The 21062-nt window shown below is 44.7% G+C and overlaps 4 protein-coding genes across 7 annotated transcripts in view; 2 read left to right on the forward strand and 2 right to left on the reverse strand.

Annotated features, from left to right (window-relative positions):
- Positions 1–86: 86 nt before the first annotated feature.
- mok (MOK protein kinase) lies at positions 87–5923 on the forward strand. Of its 2 annotated transcripts, none has more exons than XM_030355991.1 (12): positions 87–531; positions 1161–1275; positions 1566–1655; positions 1768–1838; positions 2055–2133; positions 2220–2268; positions 2357–2535; positions 2889–2990; positions 3121–3294; positions 3567–3726; positions 4038–4235; positions 4389–5923. In XM_030355991.1, the coding sequence occupies exons 1-12, from the start codon at positions 345–347 to the stop codon at positions 4464–4466; spliced, it is 1482 nt and encodes a 493-aa protein (XP_030211851.1). In that variant the 5' UTR covers positions 87–344; the 3' UTR covers positions 4467–5923. The 2 variants fall into 2 exon arrangements, with proteins under 2 accessions (XP_030211851.1, XP_030211853.1); XM_030355993.1 differs by lacking the exon at positions 87–531 and adding an exon at positions 759–1029.
- On the reverse strand, positions 5920–11733 carry wdr20a (WD repeat domain 20a). The gene is made up of 4 exons (XM_030355990.1): positions 11416–11733; positions 9675–9857; positions 8037–9410; positions 5920–7295 (listed from the first exon to the last, which is right to left on the reverse strand). Exons 1-4 carry the CDS (start codon positions 11677–11679, stop codon positions 7242–7244), a joined length of 1875 nt encoding a protein of 624 aa, XP_030211850.1. The 5' UTR covers positions 11680–11733; the 3' UTR covers positions 5920–7241.
- LOC115543590 (uncharacterized) lies at positions 11698–16136 on the forward strand. Of its 2 annotated transcripts, none has more exons than XM_030355996.1 (5): positions 11698–12052; positions 12139–12191; positions 12369–12437; positions 14374–14469; positions 14803–16136. In XM_030355996.1, exons 1-5 carry the CDS (start codon positions 12019–12021, stop codon positions 15445–15447), a joined length of 897 nt encoding a protein of 298 aa, XP_030211856.1. In that variant the 5' UTR covers positions 11698–12018; the 3' UTR covers positions 15448–16136. The 2 variants fall into 2 exon arrangements, with proteins under 2 accessions (XP_030211856.1, XP_030211855.1); XM_030355995.1 differs by having other exon boundaries at positions 12366–12437; positions 14803–16134.
- A 797-nt stretch (positions 16137–16933) lies between these two features.
- dync1h1 (dynein, cytoplasmic 1, heavy chain 1) overlaps positions 16934–21062 on the reverse strand; it is a 42441-nt gene continuing 38312 nt past the window's right edge. For both annotated transcript variants that reach the window (XM_030355786.1, XM_030355785.1), the window contains exons 71-76: positions 20037–20248; positions 19417–19570; positions 19022–19164; positions 18489–18657; positions 17943–18067; positions 16934–17392 (exon numbers count right to left, since the gene is read on the reverse strand). In XM_030355786.1, the coding sequence (XP_030211646.1) occupies positions 17264–17392; positions 17943–18067; positions 18489–18657; positions 19022–19164; positions 19417–19570; positions 20037–20248 (932 nt within the window). In that variant the 3' untranslated portion in view covers positions 16934–17263. The remainder of the gene's footprint in view (positions 17393–17942; positions 18068–18488; positions 18658–19021; positions 19165–19416; positions 19571–20036; positions 20249–21062) is intronic.

Raw genomic sequence — 21062 nt, forward strand, 5'->3', positions numbered from 1 at the left:
CGGAAAGCCTGATGCAACAAAATAGATTATGCTTTATAGCACGATTCTCCATCACTCTGGCACGATTGTATGAAAACATAATTATTTCAATGCGCGTAACCGTATCGTGTATGAGTCTTTCGTGCACATATATGACGAGGAGCACATCATATGCCTGCACACATGCACGTGCATGACACCTGCACGCGGAACCTGCGCAGAGAGTGGCACGATAGTTTTTCTTTTTATTTGTTGATGTCAGTAAAAAGGAATGAATACCATTTGCAATCGTCCATTGTTACTAGGGACCCTTCAAAGCTGTTAAGCTTGCAGTAGGCATTTGTTCTACCAATGGAAATAATACGATGATGCACTACTCAAACTGGCTTATTGGGGTGAAAAACAGGGCAAGCATTAGAAATGCATGTAAAACGCCTAACATCGAAGAGGACAGCAGAGGACATCCCGTCGAAATGCAGAAAAAGAACCCATCGACTAATCGAAAAGCATCCGAGCTGACGTTAGCGTTCGGCATATCCCTTTGGAAAAAAGGTATTTGATGAGTTATGATTTTGTTGAATAGAATGAGATATCATCCTGTATCTGCGTGCAAAAATGTGAGGCCTACAGGATACAATACCGCTAAGACTATGGTATCATCTGTGGGTGATTTAGTCAATGCATTTGTACGATTAATTTGGCGTTTGCAGCGTTTCTCCTCAGTGGTGTGCAGGTGTCCCTCGCTTCTGAGTGCACTCCGGGTCAGAGTTGAGGGCGAGGCGTGCTCGGTTACCAAGGCAACGGTCAGCTAACAGGGCTTCGTTCGCGCCGGGGCTAGGTTATCTGCTCGGGTGTGTGTGATGCGTTCATTGTCAGATCGGCGAGTCGCTACTTTTTCCTTGGCTATTAAATAAGTAATAATTGTAATGGGTCGTTGGACAACGCGAAGGATGAATCATCTACGTGTAGACGACAAGAACCATCTGAAATATGAACTGCAGTTAAGCTAGCTACGCGCTCGGTGTCCAGGCGCGTCACTGACGATGACAGGTCAGGGTGCAAACAAACTTTTAGACAAGACAAAGGTTTTATAATCTAACCCTAGCAGTTCACATGTGCATAGGAAAATACCAATGGACTATGCTGCACACAAAAAAAATACCCTGTTTTTTTTTTTGCAGGCTACAAAATAATCAAAAAGATTGGGGAAGGAACATTTTCAGAGGTGGTGAAAACTCAAAGTGTGAAAGATGGGAAATTCTACGCTTGCAAAACCATGAAGCAGACAATTACCAGGTATTTAAATCCATAATCACTCATTATCATGAAGAAGTGTGAAGAGTGGCTTCGACCCGTGACACCTGCAACTTAATACATCAGCCGACGTGTCGTATTTATTTTAGCATGTTCATATCAAATTCAGAACAAATTCTGGTGGTTAATTATCCAAGAGTGGGGAGAAAGTTGGCAATATTAATTACTGAATGACAAATATAAAGAATTCCATGAAATATGTATACAGTGCAATGTCATGTGCAACTGTATCAGCACTACCTTCTAATTAAAGATGCACGTTTTTAATTTAGTCTAGAGCAGGCGAACAACCTTAGGGAAGTCCAGGCCATGAAGAGACTCAGCCCACACACCAATATCATTCAGCTGCATGAGCTGATATTGTAAGTCATAGTCGTTTCACCCTCTTTCTAAGTGTAGTACCCAGTCAGGTCAGTATACACCAATTTTGTATTTGTGGCAATGACATGCACATTCCATTCTTCAATGTTTTAGTGACAAAGAATCTGGCACCCTGTCCTTGATTTGTGAACTGATGGACATGAACATGTATGAATTCATACAAGGTGAGTTGATATATAAAGAAAACCATTATTCAATCTAGTCTAAGGATATTACAATAAAGGCTAACATTATACATATTAATGGTAATTACAAAGCAACAGGTATTGTGTGTAACTAATGGTTATGGTTCATTTTTAAATAATCCAGTTAATTAATCAGAAAATATATTCTATTCAAAATAAAGTATTATTGGTGTAACCGGTACCTTTTTTTTTTAGGTAGACAATCTCCAGTGCCTGAAAACACGATCAAACAATACATGTACCAGCTTTGTAAATCCCTAGAGCATATGCACAGGTGGGTATGAAGGTTTAAATGTAAACTCACTAGTCGATACTAATATACATATATTAAGAGCTTTCCCCTTCTCCTATATATTATAGGTGTGGCATCTTTCACCGAGATGTGAAGCCAGAAAATATTCTCATTAAAGTAAGTGGCACAAGTTTAATAAAACCGTTTCTAGAAGCTTGCCCTGTAGGAATGACTCTCCTCATTCGTTGCACACTACCTGTTGTAGCAAGACACCCTTAAGCTTGGAGATTTTGGATCCTGCCGTAGTGTGCACTCCAAACCTCCGCACACAGAGTACATTTCCACTCGCTGGTACCGGGCCCCCGAGTGCCTCCTCACAGATGGATACTACAGCCTAAAGATGGATATCTGGAGCACCGGCTGCGTTTTCTTTGAGATCTTCAGGTACCCGATTACATGGATCACTGCAAAACGCTGGCAATAGAAATGGTATTTTGGGAGCAGTTGGTTGTTTGTGTCATATTAACTTAGTATCCGACATGCTTCAACCAGCCAATGAAATCAGTTATTTTTGGTAGAATTTGTATGGAGTCGTTCAGTTTCAGTTCTTGATGGAATAACTCGTAACCGGCCTATTTGGTTGTGTCATCGTCAAATCAGCAGGATGTTTGGCATATTTTGTATGGAGTTTATTCAAACCAGCATGTCTTAAGTCTTGTTGAACAATTCATAAACTCAGCCTTTGTGTTAATTTGATGCCACGGACAATGACAAATGATTTATAATATATATTGCAGCTTGAACCCTCTGTTCCCTGGATCGAATGAACTAGACCAGATTGCCAAGATCCACGATGTGCTGGGGACACCAGAAGTCAGCGTCCTGCAAAAATTCAAGCAGTAAGCTCCCCTTTCATCCCCTTAACATTGCTTCATCTTAATTGATTACACATCAGCAATAATGACGATAAAAAATTCATGTTCCATAAAAAGACAATACAAACTCAGTTCTACCCACATTGTTTGGTAGGTCCCGGGCGATGTGTTTCGATTTCCCCCCTAAAAAGGGAAGTGGTATCTCCCGGCTGATCCCCAACTGTCCGGCACCAGCCCTGTCTTTGCTGTACCAGATGTTGGCCTACGACCCAGATGAGCGCATCTCCGCACAGATGGCCTTGCAGCACACTTACTTCCGGGAAATCAGGTGGAATTCTTTGACTCTTGATCACTCACCCTTAAAAATGATGATTCTACCATTTGCAGTGGGTGGATTGTTTCCTTCAAGATATATATTTGCCAAACAGCAGTACTGCACAGACAGTCATGGTGAAAAATCACTTAACTCAATTAAGCTTAAACTTCAACCTCAGGAAAAAATTCAAGAATAAATGATAATGAAAAGACCGCCAAATCAGGCAGAAAATGTAGATCTTTTTAATCGTATTAACACATTTCTCCTCACCTTGGTTTTCCCAGACTGGCTGAGAAGAAAAGTGAAAGTCTGATGAGGACTATTGAGGCAGTTGAGGCAGGGGACACTGGTAAGATGCCTCATTCGATAGAGCACATCTGGCGGCCAGCCCGAATCGGCAAACAAGTGAGGGGAAGACACTCACGACAGACTTCTTTATTAAGTGTGAGTCAATCTTAACTTATTACCCCCCCCCTCCCCCAAGCTCTGTATGAAGTTGTAGAATTCTTGAAACAATTTTTAGATGCTACTTGGAATTAAGCTTTACAGTGAACATATGCATTTCATTTTGAGGAGCAGGTACTTTATAATGCTAAAAAATGTACATGGCCTTCAGGTAATAAGAAATGTTTGATCGCACTCAGATCCTTTCAGCTGGGAATCACCCTGATAATTAATTATTATTTATTAATAACTATAGCAATATCCTACCCATGGCATATTGTCAAAATTAACATGTGCTTCTGTGTCTACAGCATAGCATAAAACATGGAACCGAGCCCCTGATGAGACGCAACATCCCCCACTATGCAGCGGAGTTACCCAAGCTTAACATGGTGGTCCCGGGACCACAGGTCTCCTACCAAGCCGCCACGGTGCCTCCTCACGCTGGGGTCCACCGGAACTCACTGCCTGCAATCTCAACCAAGAAGTGCCATTCACGGTTGGCCAAGGTAAGACGCATTCGATTAACAAGTCCCACATGGTGAAAGTCTGCATTCAAGTGCGACAGGAACATAGTGAGTGGAGCGTGGATGAAAGAGGGCTGTTGTGTGGCTTAATAGACAGGGTTTCATTGAGCAAGCTGTGTTTCCCCCTCCTTCCAGCCCAGGGATGAGTCACATCGTGCCGGGCTCAAGGCCTACTACATGCCACCTCTAGACAGAAAACGTGGAGGTTACTGAGGGAAAGACCATCAACCCTGACGGGCTCAGAAAGACAAAATAAAGCGCTTTTTTTAACCCCTATGTGTGTGATGCAAGTTGGTCGGTGATGTTTTGTACAGCATCAGAAACAAATATGTTTTAAAAAAGAAAGATACAAACTGAATGTATGGCCTTTCGAGGAATAATTACAAGAACAGTAGATATCCACAGATACTGTAAATGCCTAATAAAATCAAACTTCCGATTTATTTTCCTGAGATTTTGTACAATGTAACCCACGGTAATATTGATTCAAAGTTCTAATTCAGACAATATAAACAAGAGAAAATTGTTTCCCAATTCCATATTGCAAGGTATCATGACCCCATGCCTAAATAGCATTTATTTTATGTTTTTGGATGAAGCACTTGTGTATGAAAACCGCACTAGCCGCCGTTGTATTATAAACCAGCTTTGCATAGTTTCCTTTTTATTATCTATATTTATATCCATTTGTTGAACATTATTTCACAATGAGCACTAACAAGACCACGCCTGGCCTCATACTTTTAATGGAGGCGCTTAATAAAGGTGTTGTCCCCGATCAATCTGACAGCCGTAGAGGAAGGAGAATGTGTAATGGTTACATGTTATAATGTCTGTCAGACATATAAAGCCACCATTTTCTTGTTTACAATTGTGACGAGTCCCGCGCCATGTCATAAAGCATTGGTTGCCTGAAAAGGAGCAGCAGTGACGACACCAGCGCCTTTCTGAAAAGTCCAGATATTTTTTCAACTACGAGCGGCCCAACAAATAAGGCGGAGCGCGAAGACACTGGGTGCAGCACTTTGTCTTACGGGGGGCCAAAGCGGCCCATCTCCTAATATGCAAAATAATTGAAGCTAAAAAAACGCTTAGTGGACATGATAAATAAGCAGGATTTGGTTCGTAAGTTATACACATCACTTAACTTGATTGCACAGTGTATCCACACAATTAGAAAACCTTTACGTGTAGTAGGCTACAAGTAATAACAAAGGGAGTACCCATTAGGAAGAAAATACTCGATGCATTATGCCATAACAATTGCATTGCTCAGAGATTGACTAGAGCATGACTAAATCTAAACTAAATGTTTTGGACATTTAGAATGAAAATGTGTCAGGTCTCATTTGGTTGAGGACTCCGGCAGCCTGCAGCAAAACAAAGTAAAGTTTCAAGTAATAGGTCTTGACACAAAGGAAGATTGTTGAGAACAAACGAGAAAAATATGTTTTTTTTTTAATGAAGAATAAATTGTTACGTGTAAAATATTATCCACATTAAACAAAAATGTATTCGATCTTTGTCTCCTAGTTAATGTATAAGGTAATTCGACTCATCTTGGCAGTAATTGGTGATTCACCATAAATAAAGTAAACTAAACAGTTTGACACACCCGGATGGTCGTCTTCTGTTCCTCTTGATAGTATATAATAAAACCCTTCACCACATCATGAGTCTGTTTTTATTTGTGGCTAGCAAAATGAAAGGTTTACAAACCTCAAAATACTTTTCTAAAAAGCAGTTTTAAACCGACAACTTCTTGGAACCCTGGAAGACTTTAATCTGTGACAGTGCCATCTGGATAATGTGGGCCTTCCCTTTACCACCATGGGGAATTTAAAATAAGTAATTTAGAAAACATACATGCGAGTGGACTTCCAACTCAAAAAATAAAAAAACAGAAACCTGTGTATTCAAGATTATTTTAATATTATTATGTATACTTTAGGCTTTAGAAATATAACTATCAATGACAAAACTTCACTGGAGTAATGGTCTTTTGCTTAGGCCCCCATCAGTTCACTGAATTACAATATACACATTATGATACAGAGCAGATTGGAATCTGAAATATTAATATAAATGTTTCAATATTTAAAGTTTCAGAATTGTTCTCACCTACTGTATTAGCCATGTGTGAGTATGAGCACGCTCCAAAATGTAAAGCCATCTTTTTCTAAACTAATTTTAAGTGCAAACTTTTTTCTTTCCTTTAAAAGACTGATTGCAGCATCCAGCTTATGGTTTCAGGTTTCATCAGACTGAGTGTATCTTAAGCCGATTGCAGCAAGGCAGTTCTCAACCATCTTGCTTGTTCCTTTATAGTAGTTATAAAAACAAAGAAAATAACAAAATCAGTGCAAAGTCGTTTGTAGGGATTTTTTCTACCGAGACCAAAAGTGGTGTTTGAATGTGAATTAATGCAAATTCTAAAATATGCCGGTTGGTTATAAAAAAGGTTAATTCACCAATCTCTCTCCCTCATTATATATATCTATAGATAGACATAGCTATATATCAATCGATATAGCTATAAATCTATCGATATCGATATATCTATACATACAAAGCCTCGGAGACTAAACAATGAACAAACTTATTTTAATAGCAAGCCTCTTGCTGAATGGTCACTAGTCACACTTTTGGTAGTGAGAGGGTGTAAATAAAGATTTCTGAAGTTGAAGAAAAATATATAGGAATTCAAAAACATCTTAAAACCCCGGCAAGGATACATGAGCACAATAATCCCACATTGCACCACACCCCTATCTTTGTTTCTGTCTTCTCAATCCTCTAGGTCAATAAGTGATCAACAGAAATATAAAAGCAATTAATGTAACCAGGAAGAAGGCAGGCGGGCGATGAGGAAGAGGAAGAGGAGGGAAGGGGGGGGTGGAAAGAAAAGAAAACTTGCAATGCTTGCGGGGTGAAGAGCAGCATCAGACTCAGGGTTGCAGGGTTGGTTTAGCAGCAGAAATATTGTGGCTATACTACTGTTCCACTGGGAGAGCTGGCTTGGTTTTGGGATGACAATAAGCCCTGGAAAAAGGAAAACAAGGAGAGTTGCATTGGGAGAGTTCACAAAGCAAAGAAAAATCAAGCAAACACAACTGAGTCATTTAGAGGTTATCCCCCCATTGCTGTGTCCTGCATTGGGGGAGAGAAGTGTGAGCAAGGCCTGCAAGGTCTTCAGAGGACTGCTTGAATGAGGTCATTTCATAATTGGAAAATTTTGGTTAGGGTTATTATCAGATGGATTCACATTAGGATCTTTGGAAATGGATCAATAATAAAATGACCGCCAATTTAGTGTCTCTTTCACCAATCCTCTCAAATATAGAAATATGCCAAGCATACAAGAGTGCATGCGAACACACGAAAACACACGCACACGTGCTCTCTGGACACCTTAAGAGGGCCCAGAATGACTTCACAACCAATACTTTTTTCAAACATCTTCATGTTTGGTTTAAGTATGTGTATGCCTCTGTATGCCTCAGAGTGTCTACATTGGAAGTCTTCATCAGTAAAAGCAGACTTAATTATCTAGGCCTAGAGGTTTGCACGGGAAAAAAGCACCGAAAACCCCCCCTGAAAAAACAAGTTGAACATGATTTAAGCGAGAAGGGCTATTTCAACTACGCCTAAATTGGTACTCTAAATATTTGCTTTGTTAGAAGTTAAATCCTAGCAAATGACTTCTTCTAAGGAGACGACTCCTTCCCCACCAACCCCAAACATGGACTCCCACACATTTCCGCGACATTAAAAAGAACTTACCACTTTGCCTGGCCTTGCCCATGTGCAAATAAATCCCTCCTGACAAGCGGTCACTAAACAGTCCTCTAAAAATATGAGCACAGTCAGTCTCTCGTGAGCTATCTTTTTACAGATGAGGGGCTCCAGAAGGGGCACCTCCTCCATGCGGGGACACAGCAGGGTGCCTAGAGTCTTAGCGGGGTCCGCTTTGCTCTTGGTCAGCAGGTTGAGCTTGTCGCTGCTCTTGCTGCTGATGTGCCCCATGCTGTGGTTGCGTTTGTGGTCCTTCTCGTGGGGCCGCTCCTTGCGGTCGTGGAGCGACAGCGTGGCGAATTTGCTCACGCCCGTGGCGATCGCGCTGTCCAAGATGCCGCTGGTGAGGCCCCCCGTGCCGGCCTTGTTAGTGCTGTTGGCCGTGGCGGTGGTGGTGGTGGTGGTGGGGGTGGGGGTGGGGGTGGGGGTGGGGCCGCCCGCGGGGGGGGGCAGGCTGTTTGAGCGCGGTAACGTCGTGGAGTTGAGGCCCGGCGTGCTCGCACCACTGTTGTTTCCGTTAATAGTGTTGCTGGGAGTGTTGGTCACTGCGGTCGACCCCAGGGGGGGGATGGTGGCGTTCATGACGTTAGTGTGTGTCCGTGTCCGCGAGAGGGGGAGGTGGGGGAAGAGGATGTCCTCCGTGAGGTCCCAGAGGCACAGCTGGGTGTCCTGGCCCACGGAGCCGAAGCGGTATGTCACGCTCACGGCCCGGCTGTCCGTCGAGTTGCGCTTGGAGAGCCGCGACTGCGTGCTGTTGGCCCGGTCTCGTCCAAAGTGGATCATCTGATCCTGGAAGTCCTCGTCGCTGCCGCTGAACTCCATGGGGTCGCTCTCCTCCACGCTGGTGGTGTAGTGGTCGAACGCCACCACGCTCACCCAAGACTTGTGTCCGTGCCCCCGGGCGATGACCCGGCAGTCGAGGAACGACCACACAGTCACTAGGTCGTCCTCGCCGCCCGCCACGATGTACTTGCCGTCGGGGCTCCAGCACACGCAGAGCAGGCCACCAAAATAGCTCTTCATGGTGCCGTGCAGCTCTACGGCGTCAAAGTTGAACACCCGCAGGAAGCCGTCTTGGCTCACGCAGGCCAGGAACTTCCCATCGGGGGAGAAGGCAAACTCGTTCAGCGCGCCTTCGCCCACAGTCCATTTGAGCAGCGGGTTCCGCGTGGACTTGCTCTTACACGTGTGGACAGAGTAGTTCTCCCCCTGTTTGAGGAGCTGGTAGTGGGGCGCCGTGGTGCCGCACGTGTGCTCCACGTTGTACAGGTACATGCTCCCGCTGGCGTGAGAGACCAGGAAGAGGCTCTCGGAGCCCGGCACCCATTTCACACACGTCACCCTGGACTTGTCTATGAGTCTCTGAAGGGAGACGACGAGGAGTATGGTGGTGGTGGATGAGGTGTGTTGGAGGAAAGAATAAGTAAGATATAGTCAAGTACAGAAAGGAGACTGATGAATACTAATTAATGCTGACAATCATTTACCCAACAAAAAAAAAGGACCTGATGATGAACAGCATCTCATGCAGACAAAAGATTGTACTAATGGGGAAAAGTCCCACCAAAAAAGGTGCAATGATTTACTACAGTTATTTGAAACATCAGTAGGGAATCTGGATCGTACTTCCTCGTTAAAGAGTTTGCTGGTTTCCTTCTTGATGGGGTCTATCAGTTGCACCTGTCCAGCCGAGAACCCCACCAGTAATGATACACTCTCCGCTGTTGCAGTTAGATGGTTGAAGTCGTGACAGGTTGGCTGCGTTCCCTTGTAGATGCGCTTGTCTATGGGTTTGCTCAGGTCAGCAGCCTATCAAAACAGGAGGAGCACAAACTCAGGCCAACACAGAGTTGCCAGAAAGAAGGAGGGCATCAATGTGGCATTTGATTACAGGCAAAAAATCACTGAAGTGAGACAAGCCCAGTTAAATCATGCATGAAAGCAAACAATGCTCATTAGGGTGAGCTTAACGACGCAAATAAATAAACACACTGTATGACCCTGCCATATTATAATGACATTGTGTGCAAAGAATAGCTCACTTTAATTTGACATACTGCTTTTTGTCAAAAGAGGAGAGCATTGTCCTGCGTCATACAATAACAAGTCGGCCATAAAGAAAACCTGACAAAGTATGACAAAATGATTAAATAAAAATACATTTTTCCAAGACTGGGTGAGAAAGAACAAAGGGATTTACTCTTTTAAACAATAACTTTTTAGTTCAGTATTTCCAGTAATGATAAATACCAGTCCAGATAATTATCTGATATGCAATAATAACGTAGTTCAAGAGTGCAGGACTTGCCATGCATTTACCAAGTTGTGAATATAAATAGGGAAAGTATAAAACGAGGGACCGGGCATCTGTAACCTACCCAAGACCTCATACTGACATACTTCATCAACCTATGCCAGTGTACTCTTATCAAACAGTAGAACTACACTACGTTTTTTGTATCAATATTGGCAGTATTAAGTTATTCTAGGTGCCACCCGGTTCATTCGCATGATCAACAACCACATCAGCACAGCAAGCAAAACCCTTCCGGCTTCTCCTAGCATCACACAATGAACGTTACCTAAAGCCATTTTCTACATCGCTAGTTAAACAATTAGAACGACCAAGTGCAATCTAATGCAACAATAGATAAATAATTCTCTCATTGAGCAAGTAACTTATAGCCAGCCAATTTTCGTATATGCAGCACTACATAAATACTTTAACCTATTCGCCTGTCAAGACTGGTACAAGCTACCGTTAGCCGTCAACATCTAGGCCAGGTCATCCCTCCAGGAAAGTTGTCCGGAAACTTCTGTGTATATCTTGTTTAAACGGCTTCATAGATTACAGCAACAGTTCGCACAAAAAGTTATCCAGTTAAAGTAACTACTACGAGTGACTGACAGGTCACGGATTCTCATATATTGTCATTTCGACACCTGTCAATCAAAGGGCGTCGACAGGTGTTATGCGAGTAGCACCGTGTCACACTCAAATCCTACTCTTTAAACGATCAACCACTTCAACGACAAGGAATCGAATTAAATCCAACACACATTTTTAGACGCATGCTCACATTACTATCAGAACCGAACATAAGTTGGGAGTATTTAGACCAATGATCAGCCTCGAAATAACTGAGTGGCAAGCTAGTTAGCTCCAATCATTAGCCACCGGACTGCTAGCTCCTAGCTCCAAGCAAAACTGCCAGTCCATCGCTCTCAAAGTCAGACACCTGCCAAACTTAACGCTACGCACACACCGCCCCTGTATTCAACAACACTTTGGATCAAACCCCTGACAACTGACCAGAGGAGTACGTGTGGATGACATTTGGTGGATTAAGTGAAGTTAGCGCGCTACCTTTCGGACGCCTTTGTAGATGTAGAAGTAGAGCTCGCGGCCCACATTGAAACAGATCCGGTCGCCGTTGCCGGACTGGTCGTTGACGTTGACGAAGGAGACCTTGACGGGGTTGGAGCCCTGCGAGTTGAAAGGCACCCGGTTGGGGCGGCTGTATTCGGAGTGAGTGAGGAGTTTGTAGACACCTTCCCGAGTGGTGAATTGAGTTTTAATTTCGTTCATTTCCTTCCCTCCTCCCTCCGCCGCCATCTTTGAAATTAACATTCATCCTTTTTCCTCGAGCCCGGATCTTACGCATGGAGCGTGAACTCTCCGTCCCCCCCCCCTTCCCTCCTCACCTCCACCTCCCCCTCCCCCCAGCCGTTTGTGCCCGTAATTGATCATTTGCATCCTCCACTCGTGACATCGCAGGACTTTGCACAACGCTGAGGAATATAAAGTTTGTGGCGGTACATATGCTGCTGGTAATACACATGTTAGTGCCCAGTCGATTATCGAATGCATCAGTAAAAATACAATTAAGATTGACGAATACATTTTACACCGCTATCATCACAAAGCCATTTCATTAAAAAAAAAAAGTTATAAAACGTGTTACGCAATATGCCACCTCGGAGGAAAGGTCCCTTGCGTCCTGGTAAATCTTTTGACAAATTTCCAGATTAACATTAGTCATTATTTAATGTTACCATGTTTTTTCATAAGTATACCGTTTTAATTCAGTTAACAGTGGTAGCTGTTCGAACAGTGTGGAGGAGCTTGCTTTCCGATACATGGTAAGGCCACAAACACAAGCGTAGTGTGTAAATAATCATCCGAGTAAGTTTGTCGAGAAAGACAAGATGTATCAGATGCATTTTGTGGAATAATAATCATGTATGTGTTGTGTAGTGATTAAAGTAGGTCCTATTTGTAGTGCTTAGTTACTTTCTACCCATGTTTTCCACCAGGAGATGTGTAAAGTGGAGTCCAGCACGGATGAGTCAGACAACAGCCCAAGGTCATCAGATACCAGCACAATGGTATAATGTAACTTGGACACAATCTCCTTTCAGACTCCAAATCGCAAAATACTATTGACATGTTTTACTTTAATTTATTATGATCTGTATGGTACATATGCTACTGAGTCTACAGAACACGTGAGTTTAAAGTTAAACATACAATATTGTTTAAAAAAGTGCCTTGACGTGAATAATGACACCATTCAAGATGTTAGTATCATCATTCATTTGGCAATGATGGTGAAAAAGTCCGTTTCACACCTGGACCGTGCTCAAGTCTAGATCGTTTGGCTAGTGTGAGCACGCCAACCGTACTCGAAAACACTTCCATTCCGTGGCCTGAGCACACGTGGGACAGGTGTGCTCTGGCCACGGTACAGATGCTAATGAGCCGACACGCGCACACGCACGGCTACGCAACCTGAGCTAGATGACGTATAGTCCATGCGACCCTTCTTTCCTATTAAACAATCAACATGACGGCAAGTTATTCACGTTGGTGCGATAGTGAAGTTGAGTTTTTGATAAAAAAAAATACCCCGTTAGTCACGGCGCGGGCTCTCTCCGTTCACTGGAGAAGGAGGGGCTGCACGGAGTCTAGACCTCTTTAGAATAATTTGCACGCTCCCGAATGTTTATTTTTTTATGAATGAATTCATGACGTTTTTGACGTCTGAGTGTAGGCTACAAACCCGATTAACTATTTACAAGTGCAAAAACGCCAACATATTATTTATTTTGCTGACCACTTGTTTTTTATCCAGACAAAAGCCTTTCTCTCGTAGATCGCACCATCTTTCAACGTCTCTGTTTAATACGACTGCATCACTACCCAAGCCCCCTCCCTGGAACCGCGGAGCCGTCGCATTTACAACAGAATTAAACCCAATAAACCATCAATGTGTTCAGGGTCCGGGAGGGTAAATTGGGGTTCTAGCTCAAGCAGGTAATTTACTTCGGGGAGTGTAAACGCGCGGACCGTGCCGCGAAAAAGGCGTGCATAACACGGCCTATTTGGCAGTTAAAAACGCTCAGTGAGGGAGGGCTGTATCTGAGTAGAACGGTGTTACACCGAAATCTGCGACCAACCAAAAAGTGTGACCCAAAGGGGCGCTGTTATACATTTTCTGCAAGATGCACGTGTGCATTATAACACAAACATAAATAAAACATAAGATCTCCCCCCCACCGGTGGGTCTTTCTTTTCTTGATACTAACATTAATTCTAAACAGCATTTTACACAGTAGCCTATAATAGGAAATGCTCATAGGTAAAGCAGCGTAATTTAACACTGACCATAGCTTTTTATGGGAAAAGAAGCAACGGTAAAGGACCGTACTAAACGCCCTATCCATTGTATGGGTCTGTAAAGTGCTAATCAAATGTATTTATCAAGCACCTTTAATAAAAAGGTAATTGGTTGTGGGAAGATTTTATGTTTTATGGATGTTTTTGGCATGCCTGTCTACGCTTCAAACAGCGCCCCCTGGGGTCACACTTTTCGGTGGGTCGCAGCATTCGGTGTAACAACGGCTTCAAGTAAGCAACAAAGTCTGTAAAGTGTAAACTGTGTGCTCTGTGTTATTCTACTAAGCAGCGGACGCTTGGTGATGACGTAGGTACAAGAGGCAACCGTACTCAGGCCCAGTTGAGATTGCCTAGTGTGTGAGCACAGGCCAGGGCACAGCAGGGGGGCGGGGCAATCAAACTTTAGCACGGTACAGGTGTGAAACGGACTTGGGCACGGTACAGATGGCCTAGTGTGAGTACGCCCTAAAGTTAACACTGTTGACTTTAGTTGTTGCATGTGGATGGTATATATAGCCTCAACCCAGCTTCGTAAGGCTCTTCAGCTATAGGTACGTTAGCTGCTCAGCAAGCGGTCCCAATCCAAAACAGTGTTTTCAAGAGTGTTTGTAAAATCTCTTTTGAATGACTGATTACTGTGAGCAGGCCTTGGTGACTAACGGGCAGGAGAAAATACCTCTTCCAAAGAACATGTCATCATGGTCCCACAAGGTCGGGGGACGGCTTCCATGTTACTGCCGGGTGAGCCCTCCACCTAACATTACTAAAGGCCTCATGTCATGCCACCAGGTGTGGATGGGATTCGCCTGTACGAGCCGTTTGGCACAGGGAAGCAATGATTTTCACAGTGACATCACAAGTGGGCGTGTCCACCTAGATGTACGCTGGATAGATCAGTGCACCATCCTACCCAGTGGACTGTAGCAATCGTTGCTCATCTATCCTTCATATATCTGGGTGGACACGCCCGCTTGTGGCGTCACTATGAAATCACTATCCTCACCTGGGGGGGCATGACATGAGCCCTTTAACCCATTCTGTGGCTAAGACCCCCTCTCTATGGTGACTTTTAAGTACCTGGACCCCTACGACGGGAGCTCAGAGGACTCCGATGAGTCCCGCCACGCTGCAGGCCTCCTGCGCGGGAGACCCAGGCAGCACGGGTGCGCCCGCAGCCACTTCCTGTGCCGGAGCAGACGCCTCGTCCCCCTCCAGCCACCGGCGTCGGCCCCCTTGGAGGTGACCAAGCGTGAGCCCCGGGCGCCCCCCCCCTCCACCGCCACCACCACCACCACCACCACCACAGGGTCGCCCCTGCTGACCCAGCAGCCGGCGGACGTCCTGATGGACTCGGACGGCAGCTCGTCCGAGCTCTGGGTTTCCCCCCGGTCCCCGGTGAGCGGCCGACGCGTCGGCCGGGACCCTGCGGGGAGGACGGGGTCCGGGCACGGCCGTCCTGAGGGAGAGGATGACCGCTTTGAGGACTCGGGGTTGCACAGCGCCATCAGATCCCCGACACCACCGCCCTGCGCACGGTCCCCCCCTCACACTGCGGGGGCAGCGGGGCCCAGCGGCCCCTCTGACAGGTCCCCTGGCCCCAGCAGCGATGGCTGCTGCTTGTACAAGAGGAAGATGATGGGGCCTCACGTGACGGGGGTGGGAGAGTCTGGGCAGAGGAAGAGGCAGTGTGTTGTCAGCATGAAGGAAGAGCCGGGGTAAGGGGACCGTGCTGCCCGAGATGTTTGTAAGACCCTCGTTAACATTGTGGTGCATTTGTTTTTTGTACGCCTTTGAAATGAACTAGTTTGGATTGCACGTGAGACCGATTTTTGCACCTTGTAATTCAGTGCCCTGATGAATCAAACAGGTAAAATGCCTACTACCTTGTTTGACCTTTGCAATTTGAGTTAACGTAGTCGTTCAAAGTGTTGCGTTAGACATGATCACCTCACCAGAAGACCCATTTGACCTCAGCCACTTCAGTTATTTGCGTTTATTGCACAAATCACACTTTTTCTAATGAAGGCATTAGTCTGACTTGCCAGTTTGGAGAAGACTATTCTAATTCTGTTCGCTGTTCGACAGGTATTTAACATTATGCACTTTAAAAGGATGGTTGATTCATGTAAAATATATATTCTTTTGTCACAGCAAGTGGACTCCTGGATTCCTTTTACCTTGAACTCATTGTTCAAAACTAAGATATACAGGTTACACTTTTCCCCAAGTATAGCACATAAACATCACATGGCATTCTGCAAATTAAACATGAACCCAATTCCCCATAAGTAACAAATCAAGGATCCTTGAAATTACAGCTCTTCATTACACCTACTCTACCATAATGTCAGCTTCCCCTGGGCCTGTGAAGTTATGAAGAGCTAATGGTCTTCACGGTATTAGGGATAACGGGAAAGTTTTCCATTGTATCAACATATTGTAGTCTATGGTACCTTGAAAAGCTGTCTGCAAGAGATAGTCTACATGTGGGCCCACTTCTGTTGTATACACCTGATTTACTCATTTTAAAATGTGTAAACCACATCATTTCATCATGGTGTGTATCAAAATATGCAATACAAACATGCATTTTAATTTTAAGGGCAAAGGGTTAAATGTGTTTCTTCGGAAGTTTGGCTCAAGGCCAGTAAGATGATTCTGCCTTTTTCCTTCAATGAAGTGAGAATTAGGCCCAATCCCAGTTCTCCCCCTACACCGGAGACAAACAGTTATGACATCACCTATGCTGAATAACACTCATCTCATTCCAATCGGAAGAGGTTGGAGCGCAATCAAAGGTGCTTTGATTCCTTTCAATCCAATCAATCTGTTTTTGTGCGGAGAAATCACTGCATGGGAGCTTCATCACCAGCACACAAGGCCTGATTACTCGCCCCATTTGTCCTCAAACAGACTTGGGTTTGTTCAACTACAAGATAGTTTAAAAAAAAAAACGGCCTTGTAGTTGAACAAACCCAAGTCTGTTTGGTCTATTGGTCGGATGTAGTGTAAGACAACTCAATGTTTCACCTTTATTTTTGTAGATGGTTAGGAGGTATATAATGGAAAGAAAATTGGCTGGTTGCTGTGATTTAACATTGGCTCGAGGTTTTCCTTATAAAAAACCTTTCCTATAACAACCAGATAGCCCTCCTTGAAATAGGGCTTAACAAAGCTAATGCAAAATAGCAATCAAGAGACAAAATTCAATGTAGCAGTTAATTTTATTCCAACTTTGATCGCTTAAAAACATTCAGGTTCCTCCTTAAAAAGACATTGCATTTCTTTCTCTACTTCTCCTCTACTTTGTTAGTAACCAACCGATAACTCACTTCCTCTGACCCTCAAACTACTTTTCATAAACTGCGTTAATGGATGTTATGTAGATTACTGCCTCACACTAAACTTCGCTGTTTCTATCGTAAAACACTCCAGGCTGCTTCTTGTTGATATCTTAACAGGAAAACAACACTAAGTGTTTCGATGAGATTAATATGGGAGTTAAACAGTGAAAGAGTGACAGTCTTCTTGAGCTCTACTCTGTGCACAGGACAGCCACTCCACGCTCATAGAAGTTGTGTGGGTCCTCCTTGGCAGCGATGTCTAAGTCCACGGTGAAGATAAGGTCTGCCCTGGTGAAGTTCAGGTACACGGGCAGAGTCACCTAGAAGGGAAGCACGAGAGGAGGACCATTTCAATTTATGCCCAAACTTAATAATAAAAAAACTTTTTTGGGGGGGTTTGTGAGTGTGATAAGCCTTACAAGCGGTTTCAAAAATCTGCCCCATATGACATCCCTAGTGGGCGTGTCCACCTAGATCTGTGCTGGATGGATCAGTCTACCAGCCTACCCAGTGGACTGAAGTAAACCTTGCTCATAATATGGGGCAGATTTTCACAATGGCTTGTAAGGCTAATCACACTCACATCTGGTGGTATAATATGTCCCCTTTAAGGTGCTTTTTGAACATGGGCATATCGATATAATGTTTGATATCAGAAGGTTTAAATATGGTATGCTGCAAGCTTGTTTTGTGGGTCGTCTACGGGGTTAGCTTGGTGTTTTACTCCCAGCTGAACAGTCCTGGATTGGGTCATAATGATTGCAGTCTACCCTGAGCAACATGCCCACACCTTAATGGCTTCATGAACGACGTGGCAACATAAACCCCAAGTGGCTAAGTGGCTCAGTAGAGGAACAATGTTGGTCCTACCATGGGTCTCTTCTCCTCGTTGCCCTGTTTGTTCCAGCGGAGCTGAGTGAGGGGCAGCTCGGTGGAGATGGTGTTGGACAGAGACAGCTTGTTGTTGGCACACGTGGCCCCCTGCAGTTTCAGACCTGCAAGAGAAGCCCATTGAGGAGAAAACCCAGTTAGAGTGGCTTCTAGAAAACACTGATGGCTATAGACTCGTATCTGTCCCTGGATTCATTCAGAGCGGGGGACTTTGTAATTGGGATGTGAAATTAAATTGAATTTCTATAACGATTTTACATTTTTGTACATTTGTTTCACTCATTAAATGTTTTATAGAAATAGAACAGCTGGATACATTTTAGTACGTTATTTTAGATTTGATTTTAGAGGGAAATTTCAAAGTTCTCATTTACAAAGCGTTTTTTGGGAGAGAAACGCTGAATAAATGCATCACGTTTTCAATCTCAAAAATAATCGTTTGAATAATCGAGATTTCAATATTGACCAAAATAATGGTGATGATATATCATTTCCCATATACTCTGTAGGCGCGTGTTCTCTGACCTTTGATGCCGAAGCTGCAGGCGTCCAGGACGGCGCCCTGGGCGTTGGTGACGTTGACCTCCAGACAGAGCTCCTCCAGAGACCAGCTGTTGGCCTGGGCCACGTACTGGCGCGTGGCCGTGATGTAAGCCTCGGGCACAAACAGGCCGCCGAGACACACGTTGACGTTCTGGATGGGGGCGAGGTGGAGATTTTGAAGTTATTTAAAGCAGGGAGTTTTCAAACTGTGAGGCGCACTTTCGCTAGGGGGCGCCAGAGTTCTTCAGAGGGGGGGCGCGATGTGTGAATAATTAACTAGAAATATAACAATATCTTTAAAAACGCACAAAGATGTTTAAAATGTGTTCAACAAAAATATCTTTCAGAACACGTGTTTGAAATGTTCCAAAAAAGTCGTAAAGCGTCAACTGTAAAAGTATAAAAACAAAAAAAAACTGGTTTTAAGAACCTAGGAGAAACCTACCCAGGGGACTGTACCCACTGGTAGGTCCTTACACCTGGGGGTTAAATAAGGGTTAGGGTTAGTGGTTTACCTTCAGCTCCTTGGCACCGCCGCTGGCCGCTGCCTGGGAGATCTGCTGCAGCTGCTTGATTCTTTCGCTGAAGTCGGCGACCCACTGGATCACCGTCATGGAGGCGGGGACCGTGTAGCGGCACCAGTTGTGAGGCAGAATACCTGCAGGAAGATATACACCAGAGCTCAGGGGAAAATTCAGCAAAAAATGTAAGCATTCAGCTGTTAGCAGTTATGCATCTTCCTCTGCCAAGTGTTAGCCTTTTGAATACTAATCAAAAGATTAAGGACTCAAAATCATGAATTTAGCATCTAGCCCAAAAAAAAAAAATCGGAATAAAAGCGTAGTATACAGCAGTACTAAAAGTATTTAACCCTGCATTACAGGAGGTGTCATTTAAACGGTGGGTTTACCTTTCACCAGGTCGTTGATGAGCGTGCGCAGGTCGTTGGTCTGCTTCTTCTTGCCCTCGCACACCTGCACCACGTCAGTCAGGTCCTGGCGGATCTCCTGCAGCATCTTGCCGCCCATCTTTACCTCGCGCTCAAAGAAGCGGAACAGCGGATCCTGTAGGAAAGAAACCATTAGAGAGGAATGTCAGAATACGCTAGGGAACCTTTTCCACTAGAGACATCTAGAGTCAGAAACCAGCATCTTAAAACAAGCCAGGGATCTTTGTATATAGTCTTTAAATCCATTTTTTTCTGACTGATAAACGTTTTTTTGACTTTGTGATGCTTTAAACAAGATATTCATGTTTACATATCAAGCAGAAAACTTTGATCTACTGGTTGTACTTGCTGAGAGAGGGAGCAAGCGAGGAAGAGCGAGCGAAGACCACCTCGACCTGCATACCAGTAGCCAAATTTCCGTGAAATAACTGATCATAACGGGGGCGACTTTGGACAAACTCTCCTAGTTATGATCACCGGGTGAAGTTGTTGCCGATCATACCTAGGCCACCATACCCTGGATCCATTCCTCCACCCCCCCCCCCCATAACCAGCTCTAACCTGGCCCCGTCCGGCTCTACCTTGATGTTCTCCACCGTGCGCTTCAGGGGGTTGACCATCTGGGGGATGAGCTGCAGCCAGTTGAAGGCGGTGGTGTGGATGGTCCTCATCCAGGCGGGCTGGTTGTCCGACGTGGACGCCGTGCGCTGCTTTATCTCGGCCGTCTCGTAGGCGAGGTCATCCTCATCCTCCAACATCTGCATTTTCAGCATCTTGCTCATCATGTCGATGCCTGCGCCCCGAAAGAGGGAGGAGCCAGCAAGGGGGAGGGAGAGGATGGTGAGGTTGGGGAGTGGGGGGGACAGGAGATCAGACCGTGGCGGAAGAGGGATAGGGGGAGGGGGGTGAAGAAGTTCTTAACAGTGCACCATAAGGCTTTGATCGTTTGGACTCAGGATTGTGTTAATATGGGATGAAGGAACAACAGGTTATTACATTGAGCATTTGTTATTGACAATCAAAAGATGTCGACGTTGTCCTGAAGAAGGAGCAGAGGCCGGGAGGGCTTCAGGCCAAAACATGACGCCAACAATACAAAACACCAACATCAGGTTGAACATTCAACACAAAAGGGGCATGCCGGCATTCAAGGCAAAATGGGTTCAGTTTTGTTTCCTGCAACATAAAAAAGGGACTTTGGCTGACATTGATGAAGGAATAGCATATACTGGGAGGGAGAAGAGGAGGGAGGAGCGTGGGAGGGTAGGGGTAAACTGGACTCGGGGATAGTGTGGACATCACAGTGGTCAGGAGAGAGGGTTTAGCAGCCGGGTGTGTGGGTCGGGGTGGTATGATCTGTAGCATTTCCGGAGCGTAGCGACATGATGGATGGATAATACAGCTGCTGGAGGATGAGGTGACCGTCTTGTCTCGGGCAGAAGACTTCCAAACGTTACTGTTTACGCTACGGAGGGAAACGTTGTAGGACTGGTAGGGGAGGAGGGTGATTTGGGACAACAACTGAAAAATATACAAGCAAGACCATTCCACTGCAGTGCGTGTCCTCCCTGTTAAATAAATATGAGTCAAGACAATGATCCTTATGA

The sequence above is a fragment of the Gadus morhua genome, chromosome 5, assembly GCF_902167405.1.
Source record: "Gadus morhua chromosome 5, gadMor3.0, whole genome shotgun sequence".
In the NCBI taxonomy this organism is placed as follows: Eukaryota; Metazoa; Chordata; class Actinopteri; order Gadiformes; family Gadidae; genus Gadus; species Gadus morhua.